General features: G+C 40.5%; 2 protein-coding genes across 4 annotated transcripts; one reads left to right on the forward strand and one right to left on the reverse strand.

The window, feature by feature from the left end:
- The first annotated feature begins 11476 nt into the window (after positions 1-11476).
- Positions 11477-19552, forward strand: mge (translocase of outer mitochondrial membrane 22 homolog mge). Its single transcript, XM_067788290.1, has 3 exons — positions 11477-12069; positions 12255-12293; positions 19012-19552. The coding sequence occupies exons 1-3, from the start codon at positions 11965-11967 to the stop codon at positions 19318-19320; spliced, it is 453 nt and encodes a 150-aa protein (XP_067644391.1). The 5' UTR covers positions 11477-11964; the 3' UTR covers positions 19321-19552.
- Positions 19553-19599: 47 nt separating this feature from the next.
- Positions 19600-25133, reverse strand: LOC137252495 (mediator of DNA damage checkpoint protein 1-like). Of its 3 annotated transcripts, XM_067788289.1 has the most exons (11): positions 24995-25133; positions 24808-24930; positions 24572-24754; positions 24005-24518; positions 22602-23159; positions 21588-22520; positions 21141-21557; positions 20802-21091; positions 20656-20728; positions 20198-20509; positions 19601-20134 (listed from the first exon to the last, which is right to left on the reverse strand). In XM_067788289.1, the coding sequence occupies exons 1-11, from the start codon at positions 25004-25006 to the stop codon at positions 19920-19922; spliced, it is 3630 nt and encodes a 1209-aa protein (XP_067644390.1). In that variant the 5' UTR covers positions 25007-25133; the 3' UTR covers positions 19601-19919. The 3 variants fall into 3 exon arrangements, with proteins under 3 accessions (XP_067644389.1, XP_067644390.1, XP_067644388.1); XM_067788288.1 differs by having other exon boundaries at positions 19600-20134; positions 21147-22520; XM_067788287.1 differs by having other exon boundaries at positions 21141-22520.
- Positions 25134-26417: the final 1284 nt, after the last annotated feature.

The following is a 26417-nucleotide window of genomic DNA, read 5'->3' on the forward strand; positions in this document are numbered from 1 at the left end:
AAACACTCCTAAAGTACTATTAAAAAATCTTATTTAAGGAGTATACCGGTACTCCAAAACTTATCCTTATTCATGTAAACATAACAAAGTTTTCAACTCAAAAAATTTTTAAATTGTACGATATTTTTGCGTTTTGACTTACATTAACTCACAACTGCTAAAACTCGTCCAAAAATATCGGGAGAGGTTTCAAAGGCTGCCAATGCAGAAAGGTATTCTGCGCAAAAATACCATAGATATCATCCCCGATTTCGGAGCACTTCGGGCCATTTCGATGTTTTTTGGAAATATCTTTTGACAGACATACAATTTTTAATTTCCGTTTTAGCTTACTTACTAAATTGGCCTTAACCGTAACGACCATAACCGTTTAGGTCGTCCAACAAGGCCCACCAGTCGCTCTTTCTCTCTGCCAACCGGCGCCAATAGGTCACACCAAGGGTGTTTAAATCGTTTTCCACCTGGTCCTTCCAACGGAGTGGGGGCCGCCCTCTACTTCTGCTTCCGTAGGCGGGTTCCGATAGAAATACTTTCTTGGCCGGAGCATCATCTTTCATGGCCTAGCCAGCGCAGCCACTGCGTTTTAATTTGCTGGACTATGTTGATGTCTGCGTATAGCTCGTACAGCTCATCATTAAATCTTCTTCGGTAGTCGCCATCGCCAACGCGTAGAGGTCCATAAATTTTTCGAAGAACTTTTCTCTCGAACACTCCCAAAGCCGCTCATCTGCTGTTGTCATGGTCCATGCTTCTGCACCATATAGCAGGACGGGTACGATAAGTGACTCGTAGAGTATGATTTTCGTTTGCCGAGAGAGGACTTTACTTTTCAATTGCCTACCTAGTCCAAAGTAGCATTTATTGGCAATATTGATTCTTCGCTGGATTTCAGTTCTGATGTATTTGCTAGTGTTGATGCTGGTTCCCAAATAAACGAAGTCTTTTACTATTTCGAAATTATGGCTGCCAACAAGAGCGTGGTTGCCAAGGCGCATATGCGCTGACTCTTTGCTCGACGACAGCAGGTACTTCGTTTTGTCCTCATTCACCATCAAACCCGTCTTTACCGCTTCTTTTTCCAGTTTGGAGTAAGCAGAACAGTGCGGGTGTTTAGGCCGATGATATCAATGTCATCAGCATATGCCAGTAATTTCATGCTTTTATAGAATATTGTTCCAGTGCGGTTTAGTTCTGCAGCTAGTATAATTTTCTCCAGCATCAAATTAAAGAAATCGCACGATCTGAATCTGAAACCTCGTTTAGTTTCGAACGGCTCGGAGAGGTCGTTTCCAGTTCTGACTGAGCTGATGGTGTTGCTCAACGTCATTTTGCACAGCCGTATAAGTTTTGGGGGGAAACCTAATTCAGACATAGCGGCATATAGGCAGCTCCTTTTCGTGCTGTCGAAGGCGGCTTTAAAATAGACGAAGAGTTGATGTGTGTCGATTCTTTTTTCGCGGGTTTTTTCCAAGATTTGGCGCATTGTTCCGTTTTAGCAGTTGTGAGCTAAAGTCACGAGTTACCGAAACATATCTTTTGGATTGTTCCAGGGTGTCTAAATTTTCTGTTATCTACTTATCATAAAGATTATTACATAAATTTAAAAAAATTATATTAAATTCCATCCATATCTCCAAGAAAATAAGGGTGCGCTTTTAAGGCTAAAGGGCCAATTAATGGTGACTTATCCATAACCAGATAAAACAGCTGATCGAACCTACCTTATGGAAATCAATGTTCAATCGATTAATGGTGCCATACCATAACGCTAACGCCATAACCATAGCATAACTAACCAATTGGTTTTTGGTTTTTCGCCATATCCATAACTTAAAATTTTTGATTTGGAGAATTTATTAACTTTTTGTTGATTTTATTTATTGTTTTGGATACGTTTTGACTAAGGCAAGGTGCACACGAGGCTACGCGTCATAGACGCTGCAGGCGAAATTTGTACGCTTTGATGCCGAACACATGTATTTGAATGGAGAGCTGCATACGAGGCGTCAGCTGCATGAAAGCGACAAAGCATGAAATTATCGTGTAGCTAAGCGTACAGCAATGTTGGTCGCTGAGCGTACGTACGCTTGAGAAAAAGGAAGAACAAGATGTTTGTTTAAATTTTTTTGTATGCAAATTTGTGTAATTAGTTAAAAAATGTTACTTTAGTTAATAAAAGTGCGTGAAAGGTATATTACCAAAGCGAAAAAGATTATAAAACACCACAACAGCTTGGTTAGACATTGTTGAAGCGTTTAAAAGGCTAAAAAGTGTTGGAAACTAGAAATCACCCTTTTCTCTAGTCCGCGGTGGTTTAAAATTGTCTTTCATAATTTACAAAGGCACGGGGATGCAAACAACGTTTAATAACTATTTTCCGCTGGTTTCGGGGACGGATATAGCTGAAGAAATTTTATTTTTTATTTTTTTCAATAATTATTTGTTTTTTGTAGCGACGCTCGAAAGTAGCTTCGTGTGCAGATCTAGACGCGTAGAGAAATTTTAGCTATATGAAATATCTTGTACGCGTCTATGACGCGTAGTCTCGTGTGCACCTTGCCTAAGATACTTATTTTGTATCGCATATATGTTTGTAATTTTTTTGCGTTTTTTTTTTTCATTTTAATGAAATTTTACGATTTTAGGTTAAGGCACTATTAATCGATCACATTGGATATGGGTATGGTTACGACTATGGTATTAGGATTAAGGAAGTTTAATTGGCCCTTAATTAATGGTGACTTAAAACCATAAAACCATAACCAGATAAAACAGCTGATCGAACCTACCTTATGTAAATCAATATAATCGATTAATGATGCCATAATATCACGAATCACCTAAATTTGCTAAAATTGCTTCGTTCTGCGCATTTACGTCACACTTGGCTGCTTGAGTGAATGAAAGAAAAAGAGAAAAAATAAGAGCTAAAGAAAAATTACGTAAGAATTGCCCATAAAAAACAGCTGATCTTTTGTTTACATGCGCAATGCGCAATTTTTTGTGTGTGATTTGTGCCATACCATAACGCTAACACCATTACCATAGCATAGCCAACCAATTGGTTTTTGGTTTCTCGCCATATCCATAACCTAAAAATATTTGAGTGGGCGAATTTATTAACTTTTTGTATATTTTATTTATAGTTTTGGATACGTTTTGACTAAGAGACTTATTTTTTGGGGAATATGTTTGTAATTTTTTGCGTTTTCTTCATTTTTATGAAATTTTCACGATTTTTAGGTTAAGGCACTATTAATCGATCACATTAGAGATGGTTATGGATAAGGGTATAGTTACGAATATGGCGTTAGGGTTAAGGAAGCCTGCAAAAATTGTTGGATTACGTGTTCCATTTTCTTCATGTTGGAGTACTCTAACAATACTCCTTTGTAATGCGTTTGCGGACCACCATCAGCCGATCATTGCTCGTTTTGATCACGACACGATGACGATCGAACAGAGTTGCCAAAAGTAAAATATTGCATACAAATAACTGATAATAAAATTGTACTATGGCAACTCTGATAAAATGCAACCGCGCACTGGTTTTATGTATACATACTGTCACGGATATTAGCATCACTAAGCTATACCATCACTAAAGCGATGCTAAGGCCATGCCAAGCAGTATTTACGTCAATAATCAAATCAAGTATACACATATATAAGGCAGCCCAGAGAGATGTCACACACAGATGCATTTACTTATACGCCTATGTGTACTCGAGAGATTGTAAACTACAAACATTCACATCAATAATTCAATCTTTATGTATCTACATAAACGAATAAATAATTGCGTCTACACATATGTACGTATACGAGCAGCGGAGCGGCAATGCACAAACACATGCATATATCGTATCTTATATTTTACCTTTGGATTACTCGCTGAAACTGCTGGACGATTTAATTGTAACTGCTCCATACGACCCTTCAAATCATCGACTTCTGCCTGAAATTGAGCGATTTTTGCATCCTGCGCTTCCATCTTTGATGTTACCCTTGCTTCCTGTGCTTCTAACTGTGAAGCCATTTGTGCCACCTGCAATGATAAGCGCTCCTCTTGTTCTTCCATCTTTGATGTTATGCGTGTCTCCTGCGATTCCAGTTGGGATGCCATATATGTCTTCTGTTCTTCGAGCTGTGTTTACATCTAGGATGTTATCTGAGTCGACATTTCTGACATATGCGTTTCTTGTGCTTCAATTTTCGATGTTATCCGTGTCTCTTGGGATTCGATCTGTGATGACATTGTCGATGTTTGAGCAGATATTGCAGCCAAAATCATGTTCAAGTCTCTGCTCGTAACTGTCTGCGATGTTTCGTTTTTCTCTTCAATTTTTGTTACTTCCTCGCCTTCAAGATGAAAGTCATACTCTTCCACGTCAATTCCTTCCGCTTCCATTGCCTCTCGTAGCCGTGCCTGAAGTTCAAGTTTAACGCCGCTTGTATTAAATCCACGACTCTCCAACTCCTTCTTTAGTTGCTGGATCTTCAATTCACTTTGCCTTGTCCTTGTTGTCCTCTGGAATTTATTCAACAATTCCTCTTCTGACACCAATTGTAACGAATTTACTTGCAAATCCTCTTATTTACCCTTTTTCTAGGTTCGTATCGCTAAACTGTTGAATAAATAACTCCAATATTGAATAATGGAAAAATGGCCTTTATTAAAGTACTTCACAATAACACTTATGCTACTCGCTGGCTTAATAACCAACTGATTGATAACTCAAATGAAACTCTACTATTGGCCGCCAGATCGCGTGCTTAATCAAACTGATTGATAGCTCAACTCAAACTGAATTACTTCTTACTCGCCTGCCCCGCTTTTATAGTTTACGCTGCATACTTCTAGGCTCTTCGATTTCCAGAATTTACTAGTTTCGGCTACAAAATCGCCAGCCACAACTACGTGCACAAATTATTGCTCTCTCTTGTGACAACTCAGATAAGATATATGCATGTGTTTGTGCATTGCCGCTCCGCTGCTCGTATACGTACATATGTGTAGACGCAATTATTTATTCGTTTATGTAGATATGTACATAATGATTGAATTATTTATGTGAATGTTTGTAGTTTACAGTCTCTCGCGCATACATAGGCGTATAAGTAAATGCATCTGTGTGTGACATCTTTCGGCTGCCTTATATATGTGTATACATGATTTGATTATTGACGTAAATACTGCTTATCGTGGCCTTGGCATCGCCTTAGTGATGGTATAACTTAGTGATGTTAATATCCGTGACACTGCCCTCCACCTAAGTCTGATCGTCCCGGTCAGACAAATCTCTCGATCTAAACGCTGCTAATCTCTCCAAATGAACCACTTTCATTTTGGTTCGTGGTTTGGTAGTGGTTTGTATGCGGTACACTACATCGTTGATTCGTTTTACAACTTTGTATGGGCCTTCCCAGTTACACTGCAATTTCGTGGACAAACCTTTTTTTCGTTGTGGGTTGTATAGCAGCACCAAATCTCCTTCCTGAAACCCTTCCGAATTAATTGCTTTATCGTACCTCGCTTTCATCTTGTCACTCATAATCTTTGCTCGTTGCCTTACCAGATCGTGTATCTCTCTCAGCTCTTCTTCCAAGACACCAGTGGATTTCTTGACATTCCTCTCCGCATCGGCATCTATCCCATACTTCAAATCAGCTGGCAGTCGAAGGTCATTGTCAAAAATTACCTTTGCGGGGGTTTGGCCCGTTGTGTCATGTACTGCCGATCGGTAGGCCATCAAGAATAATGATATGTGTGTATCCCAGTCCTTATGGTACTTGTCTACAACTTTCCTTAAATGCTCCTCCAATGTTCTATTGAAGCGTTCCACCATACCATCGGACTGAGGATGCAATGCAGTTGTCCGTGTTTTTCGAATGCCCAACTTCTTGCACATTTCTTGGAACACAGCTGATTCAAAATTCCTGCCTTGGTCAGAATGTAACTCCACTGGTACACCATACCTTGCAACCCATTCGTTTTTAACCACTTCTGCTACTGTTTCTGCTTCTTGGTTTGGGATTGGGTATACCTCTGGCCATTTACTGAAATAATCCATAACCACCAGTACGTATTTGTTTCCGCGGTTGCTAGTAGGAAATGGACCTGCGACATCCATGGCGATCCTTTCAAATGGTGCACCTGAAATATACTGCTTCATCTGGCCATGACTTCGGGTTTTGGGCCCTTTCGCTCTGTTGCATACCTCGCAGTTGGCAATCCACTCGGTGACCGACTGACGGCAACCAACCCAATAGAATATCTGCTTAATTTTTTCGAGTGTCTTCGTGATTCCAAGATGACCTCCACTTGGACCATTGTGCAGCTCGCTGAGCACGTCAGGAATCCTCTTCCTGGGAACAACTATCAGTTTCTTCTTGCATTGACCATCCTCACTCTCCCATACTCGATGCAAGCAACCGGATATCAATTCTAAACTGTTCCACTGTGCCCAATATGACTTCGCAATGGGACTCTCTGCTGACATCTCCTCTCTACTTGGTCTTTCGTTTCGTTCGAGCCCTTGCATAATATGTGACAGATCTGTATCTTCTAGCTGACACTTTCTTAGTTGTTCCTTGTCCCATTCATCCGTACACGTTATAGTCATTAGCCGGACATCTATAATGTCTTCTTTAGCCTCGGCCTTTGAGCAGTGCTTGCATTCCAGACTACATGGTCTTCGTGACATTGCATCAGCATTTCCATGGGTACTACCTTTTCGATGCTCAATGGAAAAGTCGTAGCTTTGTAGTCGCTCGATCCACCGTGCCAATTGTCCTTCCGGATTACGGAACTGCAGAAGCCATTTCAACGCTGCGTGATCTGTCCTGACACGGAATCGCTGGCCGTAGAGGTATTTGTGAATATGTTTAATGCACTCTACCAATGCCAACAGCTCTGTCCGCGTAACACTGTAGTTCCTCTCTGGTTTTCCAATCGAACGGCTGTAATATGCAACTACCTTCTCCTGTCCATCGACATGTTGTGATAAAACGCCTCCTATAGCATATCCACTCGCATCTGTATCTAGAATAAATGTTGCTCCTGGAATCGGATATGCTAACATTGGGGCAGTGCACAAACGCTCCTTCTTCCATTCAAAAGCTTTGTTTTTTCTTGTAAGCTCATGGAGGCTATGGGCTACGCTGGAAAAATTTGGTACAAATCGGCGGTAATATGTGCACAGCCCAAGAAAACTTCTCAATTCATGTCGGTTCTGTGGTCTTGGCCAATCCTTTACAGCCTCTATTTTTTCGTTCGCAGTGCAGATGCCCTCTGTCGTTACCTTGTGACCCGAATAATTGACTTCCTTTTTAAACAGCGCACACTTTTTGGGACTTAACTTCAGACCAGCGCCAGCTATTCTCTGGAAAACTTCCTCCAAGTTCTTAAGATGTTCATCAAAATTCTTGCCCAATACGATGATGTCGTCCAGATACACCAAGCATGTTTTCCAATGTAGTCCTTTCAGTACCTGGTCCATGAGTCTCTCAAAAGTAGCTGGTGCATTACAAAGTCCAAAAGGCATCACTGTGAATTGCCAAAGACCATCACCGACACTGAAGGCTGTTTTCTCTTTATCTTCCTCCTTCACCTCCACTTGCCAGTAGCCGCTTTTCAAGTCCAGCGTGGTAAACCATTTCGTACCAGATAGCGAGTCCAGAGTGTCATCAATTCTTGGCAATGGGTAGCTATCCTTTTTCGTTACGTCATTCAACTTCCGGTAGTCCACGCAAAACCTCATTTTTCCATCCTTCTTTTTTACAAGTACTACCGGTGAGCTCCATGGACTAGCTGATGGTTCGATGACGCCGCTGTCGCTCATTTCTTGAATGATTTGACTCACAACTTCCCGCCTCGCCAGTGGAACACTACGTGGAGCTTGACGGATCGGCCTCGCATCTCCAGTGTCAATTTGATGTTTCACAACGTTGGTGCGGCCTGGTTCAGAATCATCCTGGTCAAATATGTTCGCGTACTTTAGGAGCCTTACTCTGATATGCTTCCTCTAGCCCCTGCATCCATGCCGTGATGTCATTTGAAAGATCAGTATTACTAGCTGAAACGTGTTCCTGAAGCTGTTCACAGTTAATAACTACTTCAGCCTCTTGGCATCTTCCCAAAATAGCTCCTTTGGTCAGTTTGAGTGGTGACTTGAACTCATTGAATACTCTTACCGGAATACGTCCATCTTGTTTTGTCATAGCCAGGGTTTTTCCTACAAGTATGTTCGGTGCTGATTTGTTTGCTGCTTCGACAACCCACATTTTGTTTGTCCCACAATCTCCATCAACCTTTGCCCAGATGACTGCTTCGGATTTTGGTGGTATTTGCTGACTCTCTTCCACCAGCACTCGTTTACTGCTGTAGCCTCTCTCGTAGCCGAAATTAAGTGGTACATCCATGTTTTTATATCGCATCGTCTTGTTTTGCATGTCGATCTTGATGCCCTGGTCGATTAAGAAGTCCACTCCAATTATGATTTCATCAACAATTTCTGCCACTATAAAATTGTGTACTACCGTGACGTTCCCAATTGTGACTTCACATTCTACTTCTCCAATTACCTGGGTGTCCTCTCCCGTGGCTGTACGTAATATTGCTCCAAGCAATGGTCTTATCTTTTTGTTGACTAAATCCTCTCGAATGATGGAATGAGATGCACCCGTATCTACAGTCAGTAACCGTTCCTTTCCGTCCACATGTCCTCCAACAGTGAGATTGCTCGATCTTCTTCCAATCTGCGAGATAGAGATTATGGGGCATTCAATTGCGGGAGCCAGCTGTCGCCCCTTGCGGCTGACTCGATTTAGTTTAACGATTGAGTGGTCTTGGATATTTGCTCATCACCTTCTGCTCTGCGTTTAGGACCACCCACATTGTTGGAGCTATTGGGACCGCTGATGCAATGTCGTGCAATATGACCTGGGTTGCCGCACTTGAAACATTTAATAACTCCAGCATTTTTCTGTTGTGATCCCTTCAGTGCTTCCAAAATAGTGTCTACCCAATCTGGTCTTTCCACTTCTACACGATGAGCTTTGTATGCTGGTTTACTCAATAGTGAGGCCGTTTCCTGAGTCAATGCATGGGATACCGTTTCAGAAAATGTTTGCTTTGGGTTCGCGTATGTGGCTCGCTTCGTTTCGACATCCCTTATGCCATTTACAAAGCTCTGAATCTTCACTCTTTCCGTGTATTCCACAGGTGCGTCCGCATTTGCAAGATGAGCCAATCTTTCAATATCTGAAGCAAACTCCTGCAATGTCTCATTTGCTTTTTGGTAGCGGTTTTGCAACTCAATTTGGAATATCTGTTTTCTATGCTCGCTTCTGTAGAATTTCCGCTGCTGGCCCCTTCAATGCCACGAACAGTGCAGCAACTTTATCTTCCGCATTCCAGTTGTTCACTGTCCACCTCGGCTTCGATTTTTTCATCAAACTGCGTTATTTTCTCGTCCATACGTGCTTCGAATTTTGATGATATACGCGCCTCTTGCGCTTCGAGTTGTACTGTTATGCGTGCCTCTTGTTCTTTCAGTTGTGTCTCCATCTTTGATGTAATCTGTGTCGACATTTCTGCCATACGCGTTTCTTGTGCTTCAATCTTCGATGTAATCTGTGTCGGCATTTCTGACATACGAGTTTCTTGTGCTTCAATCTTCGATGTAATCTGTGTCGACATTTCTGACATACGCGTTTCTTGTGCTTCAATCTTGGATGTTATGCGTGTCTCCTGCGATTCCAGCTGAGATGACATGTTGGTGGATATTTGTGATGACATTTCTGTTATACGTGCCTCTTGCGCTTCCATCTTGGATGTTACTGTCGATGTTTGAGCAGTTATTGCAGCCAATATCATGTTCAAGTCTGTGCTGGTAACCGTCTGCGATGTTTCGTTTTTCTCTTCAATTTTTGTTGTTGTTTCGTCCTCATCAGGATAAAAGACAAGCTCGTCCACATCAATTCCTTGCGACCCCATTACCTCTCGTAGCCGTGCTTGAAGTTCGATCTCATTGCCGGTTGTATTTAATCCACGGTTCTCCAACTCCTTTTTCAGTTCCTGGATCTTCAATTCACTGAACTTTGCCATGCCCAAGTTGTATTCCCAATCTTCGGAATTTATTCAACAATTCCTCTTCTGACACCAATTGTAACGATTTTACTTGCAAATCCTCTTATTCGCAATCCTCTGCTAAGTTCGAATCACTAAACTGTTGAATAAATAACTCCAATTTGTAATAATGCAAAATGGCCTTTATTAAAGTACTTCACAATACACTCAAATTGTGCAACGAATAGCTTGCTTAATAACCACACTGATTGATAGCTCAATGAAACTCTACTATTCAAAATAATACTGCTATTGCTCGCTAGATATCGTCTTAATCGCAACTGCTTGACAACTTAAATCAAACTGAATTACTTCTTACTCGCCTGCCCCGCTTTTATAGTTTACGTTGCATACTTCTAGGCTCTTCGATTTCCAGAATTTACTAGTTTCGGCTACAAAATCGCCAGCCACAACTACGTGCACAAATTATTGCTCTCTCTTGTGACAACTCAGATAAGATATATGCATGTGTTTGTGCATTGCCGCTCCGCTGCTCGTATACGTACATATGTGTAGACGCAATTATTTATTCGTTTATGTAGATATGTACATAATGATTGAATTATTTATGTAAATGTTTGTAGTTTACAGTCTCTCGCGCATACATAGGCGTATAAGTAAATGCATCTGTGTGTGACATCTTTCGGCTGCCTTATATATGTGTATACATGATTTGATTATTGACGTAAATACTGCTTATCGTGGCCTTGGCATCGCCTTAGTGATGGTATAACTTAGTGATGTTAATATCCGTGACAATACTATAGTTTGTATAGTGAAATATTAGTTTCTTTATTCTTGTATAAAATATTCGTAGTATAAAATATAAAAGTTGTATTGCCCCTCTTCATTTACTTTCATTTTAAATTAAATACACTCCTATAATTCTTTCCGACACAATCCCTCTTTAGTACTTTGGCATATGATCCTCTGTGGGTGCTCCATGGAGTACTACAGTGAAAGTACTTTGGAAAGTACTCTCACGTATGTACTCTATGGAATACCCACAAACAAAGCGAGAGTGGGATCACCTACTCCTCTCCTAGGACATCGCAATGTTAATTGGAGCACATTTTTTGTATGAATACAGATTATATTTGGATTAGTGCTATACTCCCAAAGGAGTATTCCTTACATTATTTATAGAGTACTCGCGTTTTTTGAAGGGAAGTTTAATTTGTCCTTTTAAACTTGCACTGAAAATACGGGCCTTATCATATCGATATAGAAACGGCAACTGGGTATAGAGATACAGTCACTCAATTTACTCGTTGAATATCTTCGTTAATTATATCTAATTCACTGAACGCACTCCACTCGCTATGACGTAATGACCACAATTTGACACTTCGAATCGCGTGTACATTTTCCTTGCCCACGGAAAATCTTTTGTTGTGCCGAATCTGAGAAAAGTTGGTGGTATTAGCAAATTTTCGAATATATGTATATAGTTCAATTAAAAAAATCGATTGAATTTTTTATTAATACGCAATAGTTAGTTTCAAACGTGTTAAGGCTCAATTAATAAAAAAGTAAATTGAGCGTTGTTGTCAGAGCTTTTCTCGTGTTTTTTTCAAATTTTTGGTTGTTTTACATTTTGTGACGTTATTTTTATATTGATTGATAAAAAGTTACACGATCTTGGGTCCGAAAAGTCTACATATAATTTTACGATTTGAGAGTAGTGGGTCAAGCAAAAATATCGGACTTCTAAATTAACATCGTTCCAAATAGGATCTTTCAATATCTCCACTGCACAGTAGAGAACGGCGTATAGTACGTCGTTTACAACATAAGCAGCCAAAGTGGATTCCATAAAGTTTGAAGATTTGATGGATTCTGATCCTGACATCGAAATTATCGAAAAGGATAGTGGAATGTCATCATTGGGCGGCAGCAAGGATGAAACACCAGAGCGACGAGCAGTTGAAAAAGTTGTAAGCAATTATAATTGAATTATTTGTTGTAGGCAAATGATAAGGACAAAGAGTTTTATTTAACTCTTTGATAAGGAAGGGAATTCTAATGGAAATTTAAATTTCACTGATGCACCTTTTTGTTGTATGATACTACAATTCATGAAATTATTAAATATTTACATGTTTGCTTCCATTTTTTTCAGACATCAAACAAAGGCGCCGATGATGACAATTATGACGATGTAAGTTAAATTTATTTTGCCATTCACCATTTTAATACCAAACGATAGAAGAAAAATCAATGAAAGTGCACTGTAAATATACGGCAACATGCGCATAACCTCACTTTGATTAGGCAATCATACGCTGTTATGTACAATATTTAATAATTCAAATCATTTTTGTAGGTTTCATATGGTTCATGATGTTGTAGCAGTGGTTTCATATGGTTGTTGTTGTTGTAGCGATTAGGTTACCCCCGAAGGCTTTGGGGAGTGTTATCGATGTGATGGTCCTTTGTCGGATACATATCCGATACGCTCCGGTAACACAGCACCATTAAGGTGCTGGCCCGACCATCTCGGGAACGATTTATATGGCCACATTAAACCTTCAAACCATCCCTCCCTCCCTACCCCCAAGTTCCATGAGGAGCTTGGGGTCGCCAGAGCCTCGTCTGTTAGTGAAACGGGATTCGCCGCTCGAAGGTGAGGTTGACAATTGGGTTGGAGAAGCTATATATTGCGCTACACAACCCCTTGAATCCCGGTTGTGGTTTCATATGGTCATACTAAATTGTTCCCGAGATGTTCGAGCTAATACCTTAATGGTGCTTGTTACCGAATCGGCATCCGGAAAAGGACCATCAACATCGGTAACAATTGATATATTGGTTCTAACGAATCTATAACACTCCCCAAGGCCTTCGGGGAGTGACCTTATCGCTACAACAGCAACATAGCTAACTGCAACTTCTAAAGTTTTCATCTTTCTATATTCCCCATGTGCCTTAACCTAACACAATCCCAAAGCCCGCCTATGGTTTTATAATTTTTTTATTTCTTGTTTTGATATTAGAAAACATATGCACTCCGATGGTTGCAATGTTTAAACCCTCTTCAATCTAGAATAACGACCTGAGCTAAGCTAAGGCATTCTAAAGCACAACTATGATATAGGGGGGGTTTCAAACAAATCCTAAGATAGAACGCTTTTGCAAAATATTCCGAGGTAGGGTGTTTCAAACTGGTGTACTCCTACAATAAAGTTAAGTCAAAACAAAATATGTATGTTAAGTATAGCGTATAACTAAAAAAATTGAAAATTTGACCCCGGTTTCAAACACATACATATTTCGCGGAGATTTCAAAAACTAAAACAATTTTTTTAGTAACTCGTAAAAACAAAGAAATTAGTTTTTTCGTTACAAATTATCTACTAGATCATCGTTTTCTTAGAATCGGTAAACATTTCATTCGAGCCATATATAAAAAAAAATTTAAGAATAATGTTACAATAGATTCGGATATCATTCGTGTGCCATTACCTAAGTAAATAAAATGCTATCTTTTCAGTATTTCCTACAGCCAAAAAGTGCAAATCAAAATTTCGATACATAAAACTTATAGGAAATCCCGATTTTGGTGCTTTAACAGGGTGCCGAAAATGTATTATTAATATTTTTTTAACTCTTAATGTAAATGTTCAAATCCCCAGCGCTTTTTTCTTCAAAAATCGTGGTACGTATCAACTTTTGATAAGGGCGGCCGCCTGCTACACCGAAGGTCCTGGTTTAGTGTCCCGGGCAAACTAACACCAAAATTTAGACAGAAGTGTTTTCAATTAGAAAAAGTTTTTCTAAGTGGGCCGCCATTGGGTAGTGGTTTGTCAAAACATTCCGAGTGTATTTTTGCCATGAAAATGAAAATTTACCTGCCTTGCAGCTGCCGTTCTAAATTATTGTTGTTGTTGTTGTAGCAGTGCTTCGCCAAATCCAATAGGTGCGACCGATCACAAATTGTCATCAATATCCTCTAACGGGAGTCCAAGGAAACATGCTGTTTCAACAGGGGTGGACCATATGAGAGGGATGTTGGAGCCGTTAGTTCCACATTACAATTAAAGAGATGGTTGGTGTCATGTGGCGACACATTGCAAGCAGGGCATACATTTTGTATGTCGTGGTTGATTCTGGATAGGGAAGATTTAACCTGTTACAGTACCCACATCGAAGTTGAGCTAGAGTGACTTGCGTTTCCCTGGGGAGTGTGCGTTCCTATTCGGCAAGTTTTGGGTATTGTTCTTTGAGTACTGGATTCACCGGGCAATTCCAGGCATAAAGGTCCGACGCCCGTTTGTGGAGTTCACTGAGGATCTGCTGTGTTTTTTGGCTTCATACGGCCGAGTTCTCAGGTGCCGTATTTCCTCAAAATGCTTACTGAGATGACTCCTTAAGCCCCTGGGCGGTGTTGGCTCATCAATCAGATGTCTGTTGGGATGCCCAGGTTTCTGTGTATTCAACAGGAATGCCGTTCTAAGTCGGCATAAACCATATACGTTCTGTACCGCCAAAAAAAGGAAAACGAGGTAATTAAATAGCTTTTATGAACCTTTTGTATGTTTTACCCTTTATTCATAACAATTATAAAAGGTTTATAAATCTTTTTAAAATATCATTGTCGTACGAATTTCCGATCATAAGAATAAATCTATTTTTTTTTTTCTTGAAGAAGGGGGGAAAATGTACCTGGAAACTCCAGGCTGGAAAATGTATATGTCGCATAATATAATCAAACGGTGTGACCCCATTTAATTTGTTTCGTCCCTCCCACAAATTGTCATCCTCCCAGCAGCTCCTTGCAGCAGGACTGCTACATATTCTCTTACTCCGGGAAGATATCGAACCCAATCCGGGTCCGTCTCCTGACCCCGGTCCTGAGAAATGGTTTTGCTGCATTTGCCAGAAAAGAATCTTTTTAGGACGGTCATACTCTGTTCAGTGTGTCTCGTGCAAGGGATGGTTGCATCGGACAGGTTGTTCTGGGCTTGATCCCAAAACCCGACGTCCACGTAACTTTTATAAATCTTTTGTGGCTCCTTGCTGCTTACGCCCAAGGGCGTCCGGTAGTCTACGCCTAAGCGTATCCCCACTACCTTCCAGCAGCTTCGCTGCTCAGCAAGCCACAACAAGTACCCGCTGCTGCTCGCGCCCCACGGCGCCAACAACTCAAAAAGCTGATACCACTCATAACTACTACCTTCGTAGTAGAGCTGGTAGCAATGCTGAGCATCAGCCCCTGCCCCCGTCTTCTTCTCCCCCCTCTTTTCTAGCAGCAATCGTGCAGGTCAGGGAAACAGACTCTTAGTCCCTGCCTCCGTTTGCACCGTCTGCCAGCACAGAATATATAGGTTTGCGACATCCGCTCAATGCAGCTCCTGCCTTGGGTGGTGCCACTTTCCTAGATGTTCTGGTCTCCGCGACGGCAACCCCTCGACGGGTTTCATCGCGCCATGTTGCCAGGTCGCAAACCCAAATCATCCGGGTACCCCAATGCTTGCCCAAGGGCGCCCAGTCCCAAGGCCACAACAGCAATTGCGTCCTGGCCTTCCACAACCTAGGCGTAGTCACCCCTCACTTACCCCTAGAGTGGCGGCGTCACCCCTCATGCACTTCAGAATCCTGCAGTTCAACTGTAATGGACTAACTGGGAAGATTACGGAGATAGTCGATTTCATGAAGCGGCACAACATCCGCATTGCTGCGATTCAAGAGACTAAACTCACAGCAAGATCTGCATTGCAGACCTGCTCTGGTTATAATGTCCACAGGAAAGACCGCGAGAGCGGAAATGGAGGCGGCCTCGCGTTTATTATACACCACTCTGTGCAATATCATATATTTGATCCTGGCATCGACCGCAGTGACAATGTCTTAGAATGTCAAGGCCTATCTGTCCGGTCAGGCGATGCAAATCTAGAAATCATCAACATCTACATCCCTCCTGTCACCTGTTGCCCCAGTGGATACCGCCCTAATATCGAGGCCTTACTCACTGGCAACAATCGCATTATCTTAAGCGATTTCAATGCCCATCACGACCTATGGCATTCAAACTTGCGGGCGGACAGTAGGGGTGAGATGTTGGCGGATCAAATAGACGAAACGACGTTCTGCACAATAAACGGAGACGCCCCCACACGTATGGTAGGAAGCTGTCATAGCTCGCCAGATATCTCAATCGTGAGCGCAGAACTCGTAAACTGCGTCAACTGGCAGCCGATGGTAACATTGGCATCCGACCACCTGCCCATACTTATTTCGTTCGAGAGTACCGCCGACTTCATCGTCACCGAAAAACGCACTTTCATAAACTTCAAAAAAGGAAAGTGGGAAGAATATAAATCTGCAACAGACAGCAGCTTTGCTGCCCTCCCTATCCCGACTGATGCCCGCCAAGGGGAGCGTGCCTTCCGTAAGGTCATTGAATCCGCCTCGGCACATTTCATTCCCGCCGGGAGAATTCCCGAAATCCGGCCCCACTTCCCGGCGGAGGCCGCGAGCTTAGCGAGGAAACGCGACCTTATAAGACAGCTTGATCCAGGCGACCCACAAATAAGGGATATAAACCAACGCATCAGATTGCTTGTGGACGAACACAAGCGGGCGAAATGGGAAGAGCACCTAAGAGGTTGTAACCTCTCTACCGGTGTAGGTAAACTTTGGTCCACCGTAAAGTCCCTATCGAATCCGACTAAGCACAAAGACAAAGTTTCCATCGCCTTTGGCGATAAGGTGCTGTCGGATGCGAAAAAATGCGCGAGCGCTTTCTGCCGACAATATATAATGCATCCTACGGTCGACAAAGATAGACGGAGAGCCAATAGACACGCACATAAACACAAACTCAGCGCGTCACCAATTACCATCACCGCTAGAGAGGTTGAGGACGCCATTGGTCGCGCTAAACCATCCAAAGCAGTGGGCCCAGACGGTATAACCATGCCGATGCTTAAAAACCTAGGGAAAGAGGGTTTCAAATATTTAGCGCATGTCTTCAACCTGTCTCTTTCCACCTTTGTCATACCCGAGAAATGGAAAATGGCCAAGGTGGTCCCGCTACTAAAGCCTGGGAAACCAGCTAACGTAGGTGAGTCATATCGTCCGATATCTCTCCTATCGCCAGTGGCAAAGACGCTTGAAGCCATTTTGCTCCCTTATTTCCAAGCACATTTGCAGCTAGCCCCTCATCAGCATGGCTTCAGAAAACTCCATAGCACTACCTCCGCGCTAAATGTCATTAGCACCCAGATAAATTGCGGTTTGAATCAATATCCCCACCATAGAACAGTACTCGTAGCGTTAGACCTATCAAAAGCTTTTGATACGGTCAACCATGGCTCGTTACTGCAAGACCTGGAATGGTCTACCCTTCCCCCATGTCTTAAAAGGTGGACCGCAAATTATCTGGGTGGTCGGCAGGCATCGGTGCAATTCAGAAACGAAACATCAAAACAAAGGAGAATTAAACAAGGGGTGCCACAGGGTGGTGTCCTATCTCCGCTTTTGTTTAATTTCTACATATCTAAGCTACCTTCACCACCGGAAGGAGTCACAATCGTTTCCTACGCCGATGACTGCACAATAATGGCCACAGGCCCAGGCCCAAAGATCGATGAGCTATGCAATAAAATAAACGGCTATCTCCCTGATCTCTCCAGTTTTTTCGCCTCGCGAAACCTGGCATTGTCACCGACTAAATCTTCCGCGACCTTATTTACAACATGGACGCCCCAAATGTCGACCATATTGAACATCCACGTCGATGGCACTACGCTACCGACTGTCCTACACCCCAAAATCTTGGGTGTGACGTTTGATCAGGATCTACATTTTGGTGCGCACGCAACCGCAATTGTTCCAAGAATTCAGAGCCGTAATAAAATCCTCAAATCCCTTGCTGGCAGTACCTGGGGAAAAGATAAAGAAACGCTCTTGACCACATACAAAGCAATTAGCCAGCCGATTACGTGCTACGCGTCACCCATATGGTCGCCAAGCCTAAAAACCACCCACTGGAAGAAACTACAGGCCTGCCAAAATACTGCTCTCAGAATCGCCACGGGCTGTCTTCTTATGTCCCCAGAACACCATCTGCATAATGAGGCGAGAATACTCCCCATCAGGGAGAGAAATGAGATGCTGACCAAACAGTTTCTGTTGAATACCCAGAAACCTGGGCATCCCAAAGGACATCTGATTGACGATCCAGCACCGCCTAGGGGCCTAAGGAGTCATCTCCGTAAGCATTTTGAGGAAATACGGCACCTGAGAACCCAGCCGTATGAAGCGGAAAAACACAAGCAGGTCCTTGGTGAACTCCATAGACAGGCGTCGGACCTTTATGTCGGGAATTGCCCAGTGAATCCAGTACTTGAAGAAAAATATCCAGAACTCGCAGAAGAGGAACGCATACTCCCCAGGGAAACGCGTGTCACTCTTGCTCAACTTCGTTCTGGATACTGTAACAGGTTAAACTCTTACCTATCCAGAATCAACCCCGACATACAAAATGTATGCCCTGCTTGCAATGTGTCCCCACATGACACCAACCATCTCTTTAATTGTAATGTGGAACCAACGCCTCTAACACTTCTTTCCTTATGGTCCACCCCTGTTGAAACGGCAAGTTTCCTTGGACTCCCGTTAGAGGATATTGATGACAATTTGTGATCGGTCGCGGCTATTAGGTGGGGCGAGCATTGCTACAACAACAACAACATAATCAAACGGCAGTAAATTTATATACATGTTTAGATAACGCCTTACTGTGTACCACACAATATTAATGCACTTAATAGTTTGTCTGAAAAAGTTAAAATTTCTCTTTAATTAAAAAAGAGTTTATACATAACTTGTTTACTGCTTCCTCGGTCATTTCAACAAATATTGATATTTTACAGGAACCAGACGAAACCTTAGGCGAACGACTTTTGGGTCTCACAGAAATGTTCCCAGAACCAGTTCGACGATTTACTGGTAAAATGGTCGATCTTACAACAACCAGCATTAAAGGTCTTTACTCGTTCTCATGCAACGCTTCCTGGATATTCTTTACCAGCTCAGTCATACTATTTGCGCCTGTTATATTTGAAACAGAACGCGCACAAATGGAAGAAATGCAAAAATCGCAACAGAAACAAGTCCTACTTGGTCCTGGCACAGCGATGGATCGCGCAGGTCCACCACCAACGTTACCACTCATTCGATAAGTTCGTACATTTTTAAACTCATAAATTTGTAAGAAACGAAAGAAAATGCCCTACAAACAAAAACCTAATTATCCTTAAAAAAAAACACACACAAACCAATTAGAGGTCATTCAGGCAAGAAGGAAGTCCCGCTAAGGTGTTCATCGTTTGTTGATAAACAAATATGCAATTTTCTTGTAGAAGTAAAAATAAAACTAAATACTATTGAAAAAACTTAAACGAAAACTAATAACCTGTTTTTATCAACGCGAAACACGAGAAAAAATTGTAAGTGCAACGACTACTTTAATTATTTATTAACGAGTATTATTCACGTTCAAACATAGGGGACTGCAGCACATTTGAAGACATATCTATGCATATTTTTATTTCAATTGAACTTAAAATAACTTATCCGATTGTTTAGTAAAATTTATTAAACATAAGTTGTACAACACAGGACACTTAAAATTTAAAAAGAAACCCACAGGAACTACATACATATATAAGAGTCGTGGGCCTTTAACGAAACTAGCTTGGCACTGGTTTACGATTATAGCTGATTTTATCAACAAATAACCGGTTTAAATTTCATTTACACAATTTACTAAAAACGTTGTTTATACAAAGATATGCGTTTCTAACGGTGTGGTTATTTGGCGCATAACAGATTCCATTATACCTTCGCTGCTAGTTATGCGTATGTTAGCGTTGCTACGTCGATATTTATGCCAATGTTTTTTGTCATTCCATGATGAAATCAAATAAATTTTTTGGTTTGGTTGGGGCAGTGGCGTTTCATTATGAACTTTACCTCCAGCGCATTCTATGATCTCTGTATAGGGTATAAGTATTATTTCAATATTGGAAAAAGTGTATATCTTGTTTATTCATTTACGTTTCATTTCAGCCGGCTGTGGCAGGATACTTGGTGTAGTTAAAAAATCATAGCCTTCAAATATTTTATGCTTCCTTGCCAAATCCAATGATTTAAGTAGTGAAAATTTGTGTCTATTTTCAAAATCCTTATCTCTAAAAAAGAACGTTATGCCACGTGGTACAGTTTTTGTACTATTAAGAGATTCCAGCCACTTTGAATTTACAATCGGTATGCCTTTTGCCATAGCGATTAAGAATTTAAGTGTGCGATTCCCTTTATCCATAACTAAAACATCCGCGTTTGTTGGATCGCTTGCAAGACACCAGTTGCCTGCAGTAAATAAATAGATTTGTTAAAAACAAATAGTTGGTTTTATTAAATAATGGTACAAAGACGAAATTCGTTGCAAATTAAGTTTATGTTTTAGTGTTAGCTTTTGCAGTCATCTTTTTGAAAAAAACTTAGTCCTGTAATACCTGGTGAATTTTCAAGTAAACATTGAAATAGTTTCGGCTCTACCATAGTCATAGCAACCTGTAGCGTTCGAGTCTAAAAGCGGAAATTATAATAATGTATTATATTAGTAAATGACCTGTAAATACTTGAATGATATCACACTTACGGTGCTTCGCAAACGTTTCGTTTCATCATCCGAGGAGACGTTATCTGTGCTAATTTTTCGCTTACGTTCAATTTCTACTTTTTGTGACAAACGAGTTCCTTTACTCTCAGTGGGTTTAGAAGATTTTGACGTACCAGCAGAAGTTTCACTGCAAGAATTTTTACGCGTCAGTTGTTTCTTCTCCTCAACTATACTTTTGACTTTTTTCGTGCTACGTGTTGACCTTGAAGATTTCGTAGATGTAATACTTTCTTGTGAATCTGTTTTAGAACGTGAGCGAGTTAAGCGTTCTAAAAAAGGAAACATCAGAATACAATTTGAAAAGTAATTAACACGTACTTTTACCAGTTTCACTGTTCTCCTCTTTCGCCCGTACCCTACATTTTTTAGGCTCCGATGGAGCTGAAGTTGAGCTGACCGCCCTATCAGCGCCTATATCACTAGTTTTAGATCTTAGGCGTGTCACTCTTTTGGCAGGTACAACGGGTTCGTCGACCGTTTTCTTTTCATTCGATGTACTCCTTTTGCGGCTTTCTCGATCTTTTTTATCCGAACTTGGTTGAGTACTTTCTCTGTTGGCGTTGGCTTCTTTAGTGTTGGAAGATATATCCGTTTCCATTGCTGATACACTTTTTTTGTCCGCTTTCCCTCTTTTTTCTATTGACTGCTCTTTTGTTTTCTTATCGCTCGACGTACTTCTGCTGTGCTGCTTACCTGTATTATATGATTGTGGTCTTTCTCGTTCTATTGAGGCTTTCTCTTTATCAACGTTGGATGATACGTTTGTCTCCTCTGATGGTGCAATTCTTTTGCTGCACTTATCTTGTTTTTCAGCTAGGCGGCCAATTTTTTTGTCTCCTATAGCCCCTTTTCCTACTGTTGGTATGATGCTGCTACGTGTCCTGGTACCTTTTTCCGGAGATGTATTTTTTTTGTCAAAGTTACTCTTTTTATTATCTGTTATATTCGAGTTAAGCTGTACATTTCTTTTTGTGGGGGATTGTTTGCTGGCAATATTGCCATCAGAACCTTTTTTCGTAACAACGTCTCTAATCTTTTGAAAATCAACAACCTTGCCTCCAGTGCCCTTTTCTTGCTTAATCGATAGTGTTTTTGGTGAATCGACAACTTTTGTTAATGGTTTGGCATCTTTAACATTAGCTAGTAGCCTTTCAAAATCTTTCGAATCTTTTTTCGTTACCAAATTATTTAGTTCGACATTATCAGGTTCATCTTCAGAATCAGAACCAAAAAGCATACGTTTTTTAGCGTTATCAACATTACGTTCAACAGTAAGTTCATCAAAATTATCAACTATCCATTTGGGTGTACATAATTGGATATCTTCTGTTTTAGATTGCGAACAGTTGATTATATTTATAATTGCCTCCCTGGACCGTGTACTCTTCGTAGACGATGAACTTTGCTTTGGCTTTTTAAAGCAATTTACCCTATTTTCAACAATATCTCCAGCCTTGTCTGTGGTATAGTCCATATCTGCGAAGAAAATAGCAACATTTTTTGCTTGTTTCGTATCCGCTATTGGTACTGGAGTGGAATTCAAATTTTGTCTCGTCTTGTTTTCTTCTGTATGTTGTCGTGACGAATCATTGTAGTTAGTTGAAAAGAGTTGTGTGGGTGGGAGCAGACTTACATCTCTATCAAACGCATCTATTGCTGCTTTATTTGCACATGACGACGTTAATTTACTATTGCTTTCTAATGGTTTAGTATCAGCAAATAAATAAAATTTAAGATTTTGGTATAGTAATAGATTTGAAATAATTGCTTTTTTTTTACCTTTGGGTTGTATTGGAAAAATTTGAGTTTGTTCCAGACAAAAGTCAGTATGTGGCATATTTTCTTTGCCACTTAATGATAATCCGACATTCTCAGTGTCATCTTTTTCATCCATTTCGTTTTGTTTAGGTTTAGAAATGAAGTCTTGTGTTGTAGAATCCACGAAGTAACTCACCCGTGGTTTGGCTTTAGGTATAAACACCTGTGTTGGTGTCAAATTGATCTCCTCAGCATATCCATCACCACTACTAGCACCATCGGGCATTGGATACTCAACATTCGTGATATTTTCATTTGATGCAGCTTTTTCGGGCGTTTTAAAATTTTGTTCAGTTGTTTTAATTTCCTCTTTGTGCTCACTTATTTTAATGTTTAAAGGAACTGGTACATTAATATCTACCAATTCTGGAAAATCAAATAAATCTGGTGTGCAAACATCATCTCTTTGTAAACATTGTGTGTGTTGTGTAGAATCTTCAGTTGTTGCACCTTTTGAGGTCTGAGCTGACCAATTCAGAGCCTCAATTTCAGCATCGTCACTGCTAGCCTTCGAATTGTCTAAAAAAATGTATATGAGTGTATATAAGAGAAAATGATTTTGCACAATATACTGTGTGAGGCGATAACCACATAAAAATGAGGACACGTTCTCTTGACAATCAGTTTATGATGAGAAGTACACTCACAGGAGTTCGCCAACCAACGAAAAGAGCGATGTCAAGCAAAGCGGCTGCAGCGAGGAAATCAAAGTTATGTTGGGCAATATTAAAATACAACGCTCTGAGCACTCTACACCTCGTGATGAAGCAGCATTCAACACTGCACACCTCATGCAATGAGATCGAGATCACGCAGCGGGTCAGGGTGTTAGAATATACCCGGCGCCAGCGCAATATATAGCTTCTCCAAACCCAATTGTCAACCTCACCTATCCGTAGCGAATCCTGCTTCATAAACAACCGAGGCTCTGGCGACCCCAAGCTCCTCATGGAACTTGGTGTGGGGAGGGAGGTATGGCCTGAAGGTTTAATGTGGCCACACAAACCGTTCCCGAGATGGTCGGGCTAGTACCTTAATGGTGCTGTTACCGGAGCGTACCGGATCTGTATCCGGCAAAGGACCATCACATCGATAACACTCCCAAAGCCTTCGGGGAGAAACATCGCTACAACAAGAACAACAGATCGAGATCATCTAACAGCATGTTTAGTATATACATATGTATATATGAGAGGTCGTGCATATCACTGGAACCTTTGTAGCCAGTCTACATATATTATATGCATGTTTGTAACTGGGCACCATTCAAAATAGGTTATTGACAAACTTTCCTGCTTTATTTTTTGCATTTTGATTTTTTTCGCATGTGGTCATAAATACATAAATTATAATGCTTCACTCACCCTTAGTCCCGCTATTGCATACATGAAGGTCATGTGCTAAAATCACAGGTGTGTGTCGAATATTTGGTATAATTAAGGATGTGAATGTATCATCGTCTACACCTTCGCCAAACAAATTTTCTTGGAAATCTTGCGTACACATACGTATCAGCTCATCAGTTTTATCCTGCTGCATACTCTGTTGAATTAAGTTTTCAACATTTTTGGTACGTGTTTCATCTGTTGCTGTAGGCAGTTGTGTTTCCGGTATAAAAGAATCATCGTTGACGCTCTTGTCAGCAATTGATTGCTTTGCAGAGGTATTCAACAAACTGGAATCTCCCTCAATGGACACCCTTTGTTGTATGTGTTGTGTTTCCGGTATATTAAAACTGCAGTCTTCTGCTGTAGATTCTGACAGAGACACATCTGGCGAACTAAACAAACGCGTACTCGTATTAGACAGTGATCTTGGTGCTCTTTGTGTAGGCAACAGAAAAATTTCTGTTGCATTGTTTTTATGTTGTGTGCATTGCTGTAAAAAGGTATTTTTTAGTATCAAATTTTTAAATAAAACAATTGACTTGCCTCCTTTAGATACAAACACCCAATCACTTCACCAATGCATATTTCTGCATCACTATATATGCATTCCTTAAGCATCGATTCCAACCGTTTGCCATTCACAAACGTGCCGAGCTCACTATATAAATCATATAAACACAAGGTAGTGCCTGTCGCATCCAACACACAATGCTTTGCGTCCACGCTCTGTAATGAACCATTTACAAATTAATTGGATTTCTTTATAACAAAATACTCACAGGAGATTTCAGTATTATATCCGTATACTTTTTACTGCATCCGTTATCATAAGAACCTCCAATTAAATACAATTTTCCATGTAATAATTCGTATTGATTTGCCTCGACGTCCAGCGTCCATTTCTAAACAGAAAAACTAAGTGTGAAAACTTTGGAAGAAGCTAAGCAAAACTATGTTACTACTTACCTGTCCTAGCATTTTCGAAAAGAAATCTAAAATTTCTTGTTGGAAGTTATTTATTAAATAATTTGACAGATATTCCGTCCAATTTCACTTCTTATTCCGAAGCTAAATTCCGCGCAATTCAAAAACAAAAATATAGAAATGTGAAAATCAAGTTATCGAATATTAAAACATATGTCAAATTCTCAATCGATATTTGTACCGTACCTTAAATATCAAGTACCATAAAGGCGGTGCCACAATGACATTTTTCATAAAGGTGCATTTAACACAAGCTTATGCATTCCAATAACATCGCCACAATCAACCAAGATGTTGCTTTTGTAAATATAAAAGAACTTCAGACGTGGCAATTGAAGTTTACTACGCCTTGCCCATTCACAAAAAATTTCGCCAAGCACTGGTATAAACATTATCCCCTTACAACAAAGATACTTGCTAACATATTTTGTGTCGTATTTATTTGTTATATTACAGTTTTTACCTGCGAAAAATGTTAGAAAATTTACCAACCAGTGGGAAAAATAATTTCACTTGCAAAGTGTGTCAACACCCTTAACCAAAACAAATGTCACATTCTTCTTCTTATGCTTTGCTTGTAACAAAATTTGGGAGATTGCTACTTTTCAATATCAGATGGCGCCAGTGTCGCTCATTCTACCGTTCTCCATAAAAATGCGTGCAATCTACTCATAATACATAAGCTTGTGTTAAACTCATCTGTATGAAAAAGTGCCTATGTGTCGGGGCTTTAAAGCTGCAGACATTGGTGCGTTATCGGTAACCGTATCGGTAACCTTATAACAGCTGATTCAACAAACCTTATGGGAATCAATGTAATCGATTAATGGTGCCATACCATAACGCTGACGCCATAACCATATCATACCCAACCAATTGGTTTTTGGTTTCTCGCCATATCCACAACCTAAAAATATTTGAGTTGGTGAATTTAATGACTTTTTGTAAATTTTGTTCATTGTTTTGGATACGTTATGACTAAGAGACTTACTTTTTGTGGAATATGTTTGTAATTTTTTGCGGTTTCTTCTTTTTTATGAAATTTTCACTTTTTTTATTTAAGGCACCATTAACCGATCATATTGGAGATAGTTATGGATATGGGTATGGCTACGACTATGGCGTTAAGGTTAAGGAAGTTTAATTAGCCCTTAAGGGTCTGGCAAAAATGACATAGTCATAACGCCATAGTCATTACCATATTTTTACTTATCCATATCAACTGGCATCAGTTATTGGTGCCTTAATTCAAAAATCGTGAAAATTTCATAAAAATGAAGAAAACGCAATAAATTTCTAACATATACCGCACAAAATAAGTCTCTTATGCCATGTTTTTCAGTGCGAGTTTAAACTCTAGTTAAAGCTGACTATAGTTTAACCTTGACACTTTGTTCGATAACAT

This window comes from Eurosta solidaginis, chromosome 5, assembly GCF_040869045.1.
Source record: "Eurosta solidaginis isolate ZX-2024a chromosome 5, ASM4086904v1, whole genome shotgun sequence".
Classification (NCBI taxonomy): domain Eukaryota; kingdom Metazoa; phylum Arthropoda; class Insecta; order Diptera; family Tephritidae; genus Eurosta; species Eurosta solidaginis.

Coding starts and splice junctions, on each gene's coding strand:
- LOC137252495 (XM_067788287.1), bottom strand. Junction 24,519..24,571: donor GGTGTTTGTATCTAAAGGAG/GCAAGTCAATTG, acceptor ACCTTTTTACAG/CAATGCACACAACATAAAAA. Junction 23,160..24,004: donor ATGCAATAGCGGGACTAAGG/GTGAGTGAAGCA, acceptor ACATTTTTTTAG/ACAATTCGAAGGCTAGCAGT.
- mge (XM_067788290.1), top strand. CDS start 11,965: ATGGATTCTGATCCTGACATCGAAATTATCGAAAAGGATAGTGGAATG. Junction 12,070..12,254: donor GACGAGCAGTTGAAAAAGTT/GTAAGCAATTAT, acceptor CATTTTTTTCAG/ACATCAAACAAAGGCGCCGA. Junction 12,294..19,011: donor ATGATGACAATTATGACGAT/GTAAGTTAAATT, acceptor GATATTTTACAG/GAACCAGACGAAACCTTAGG.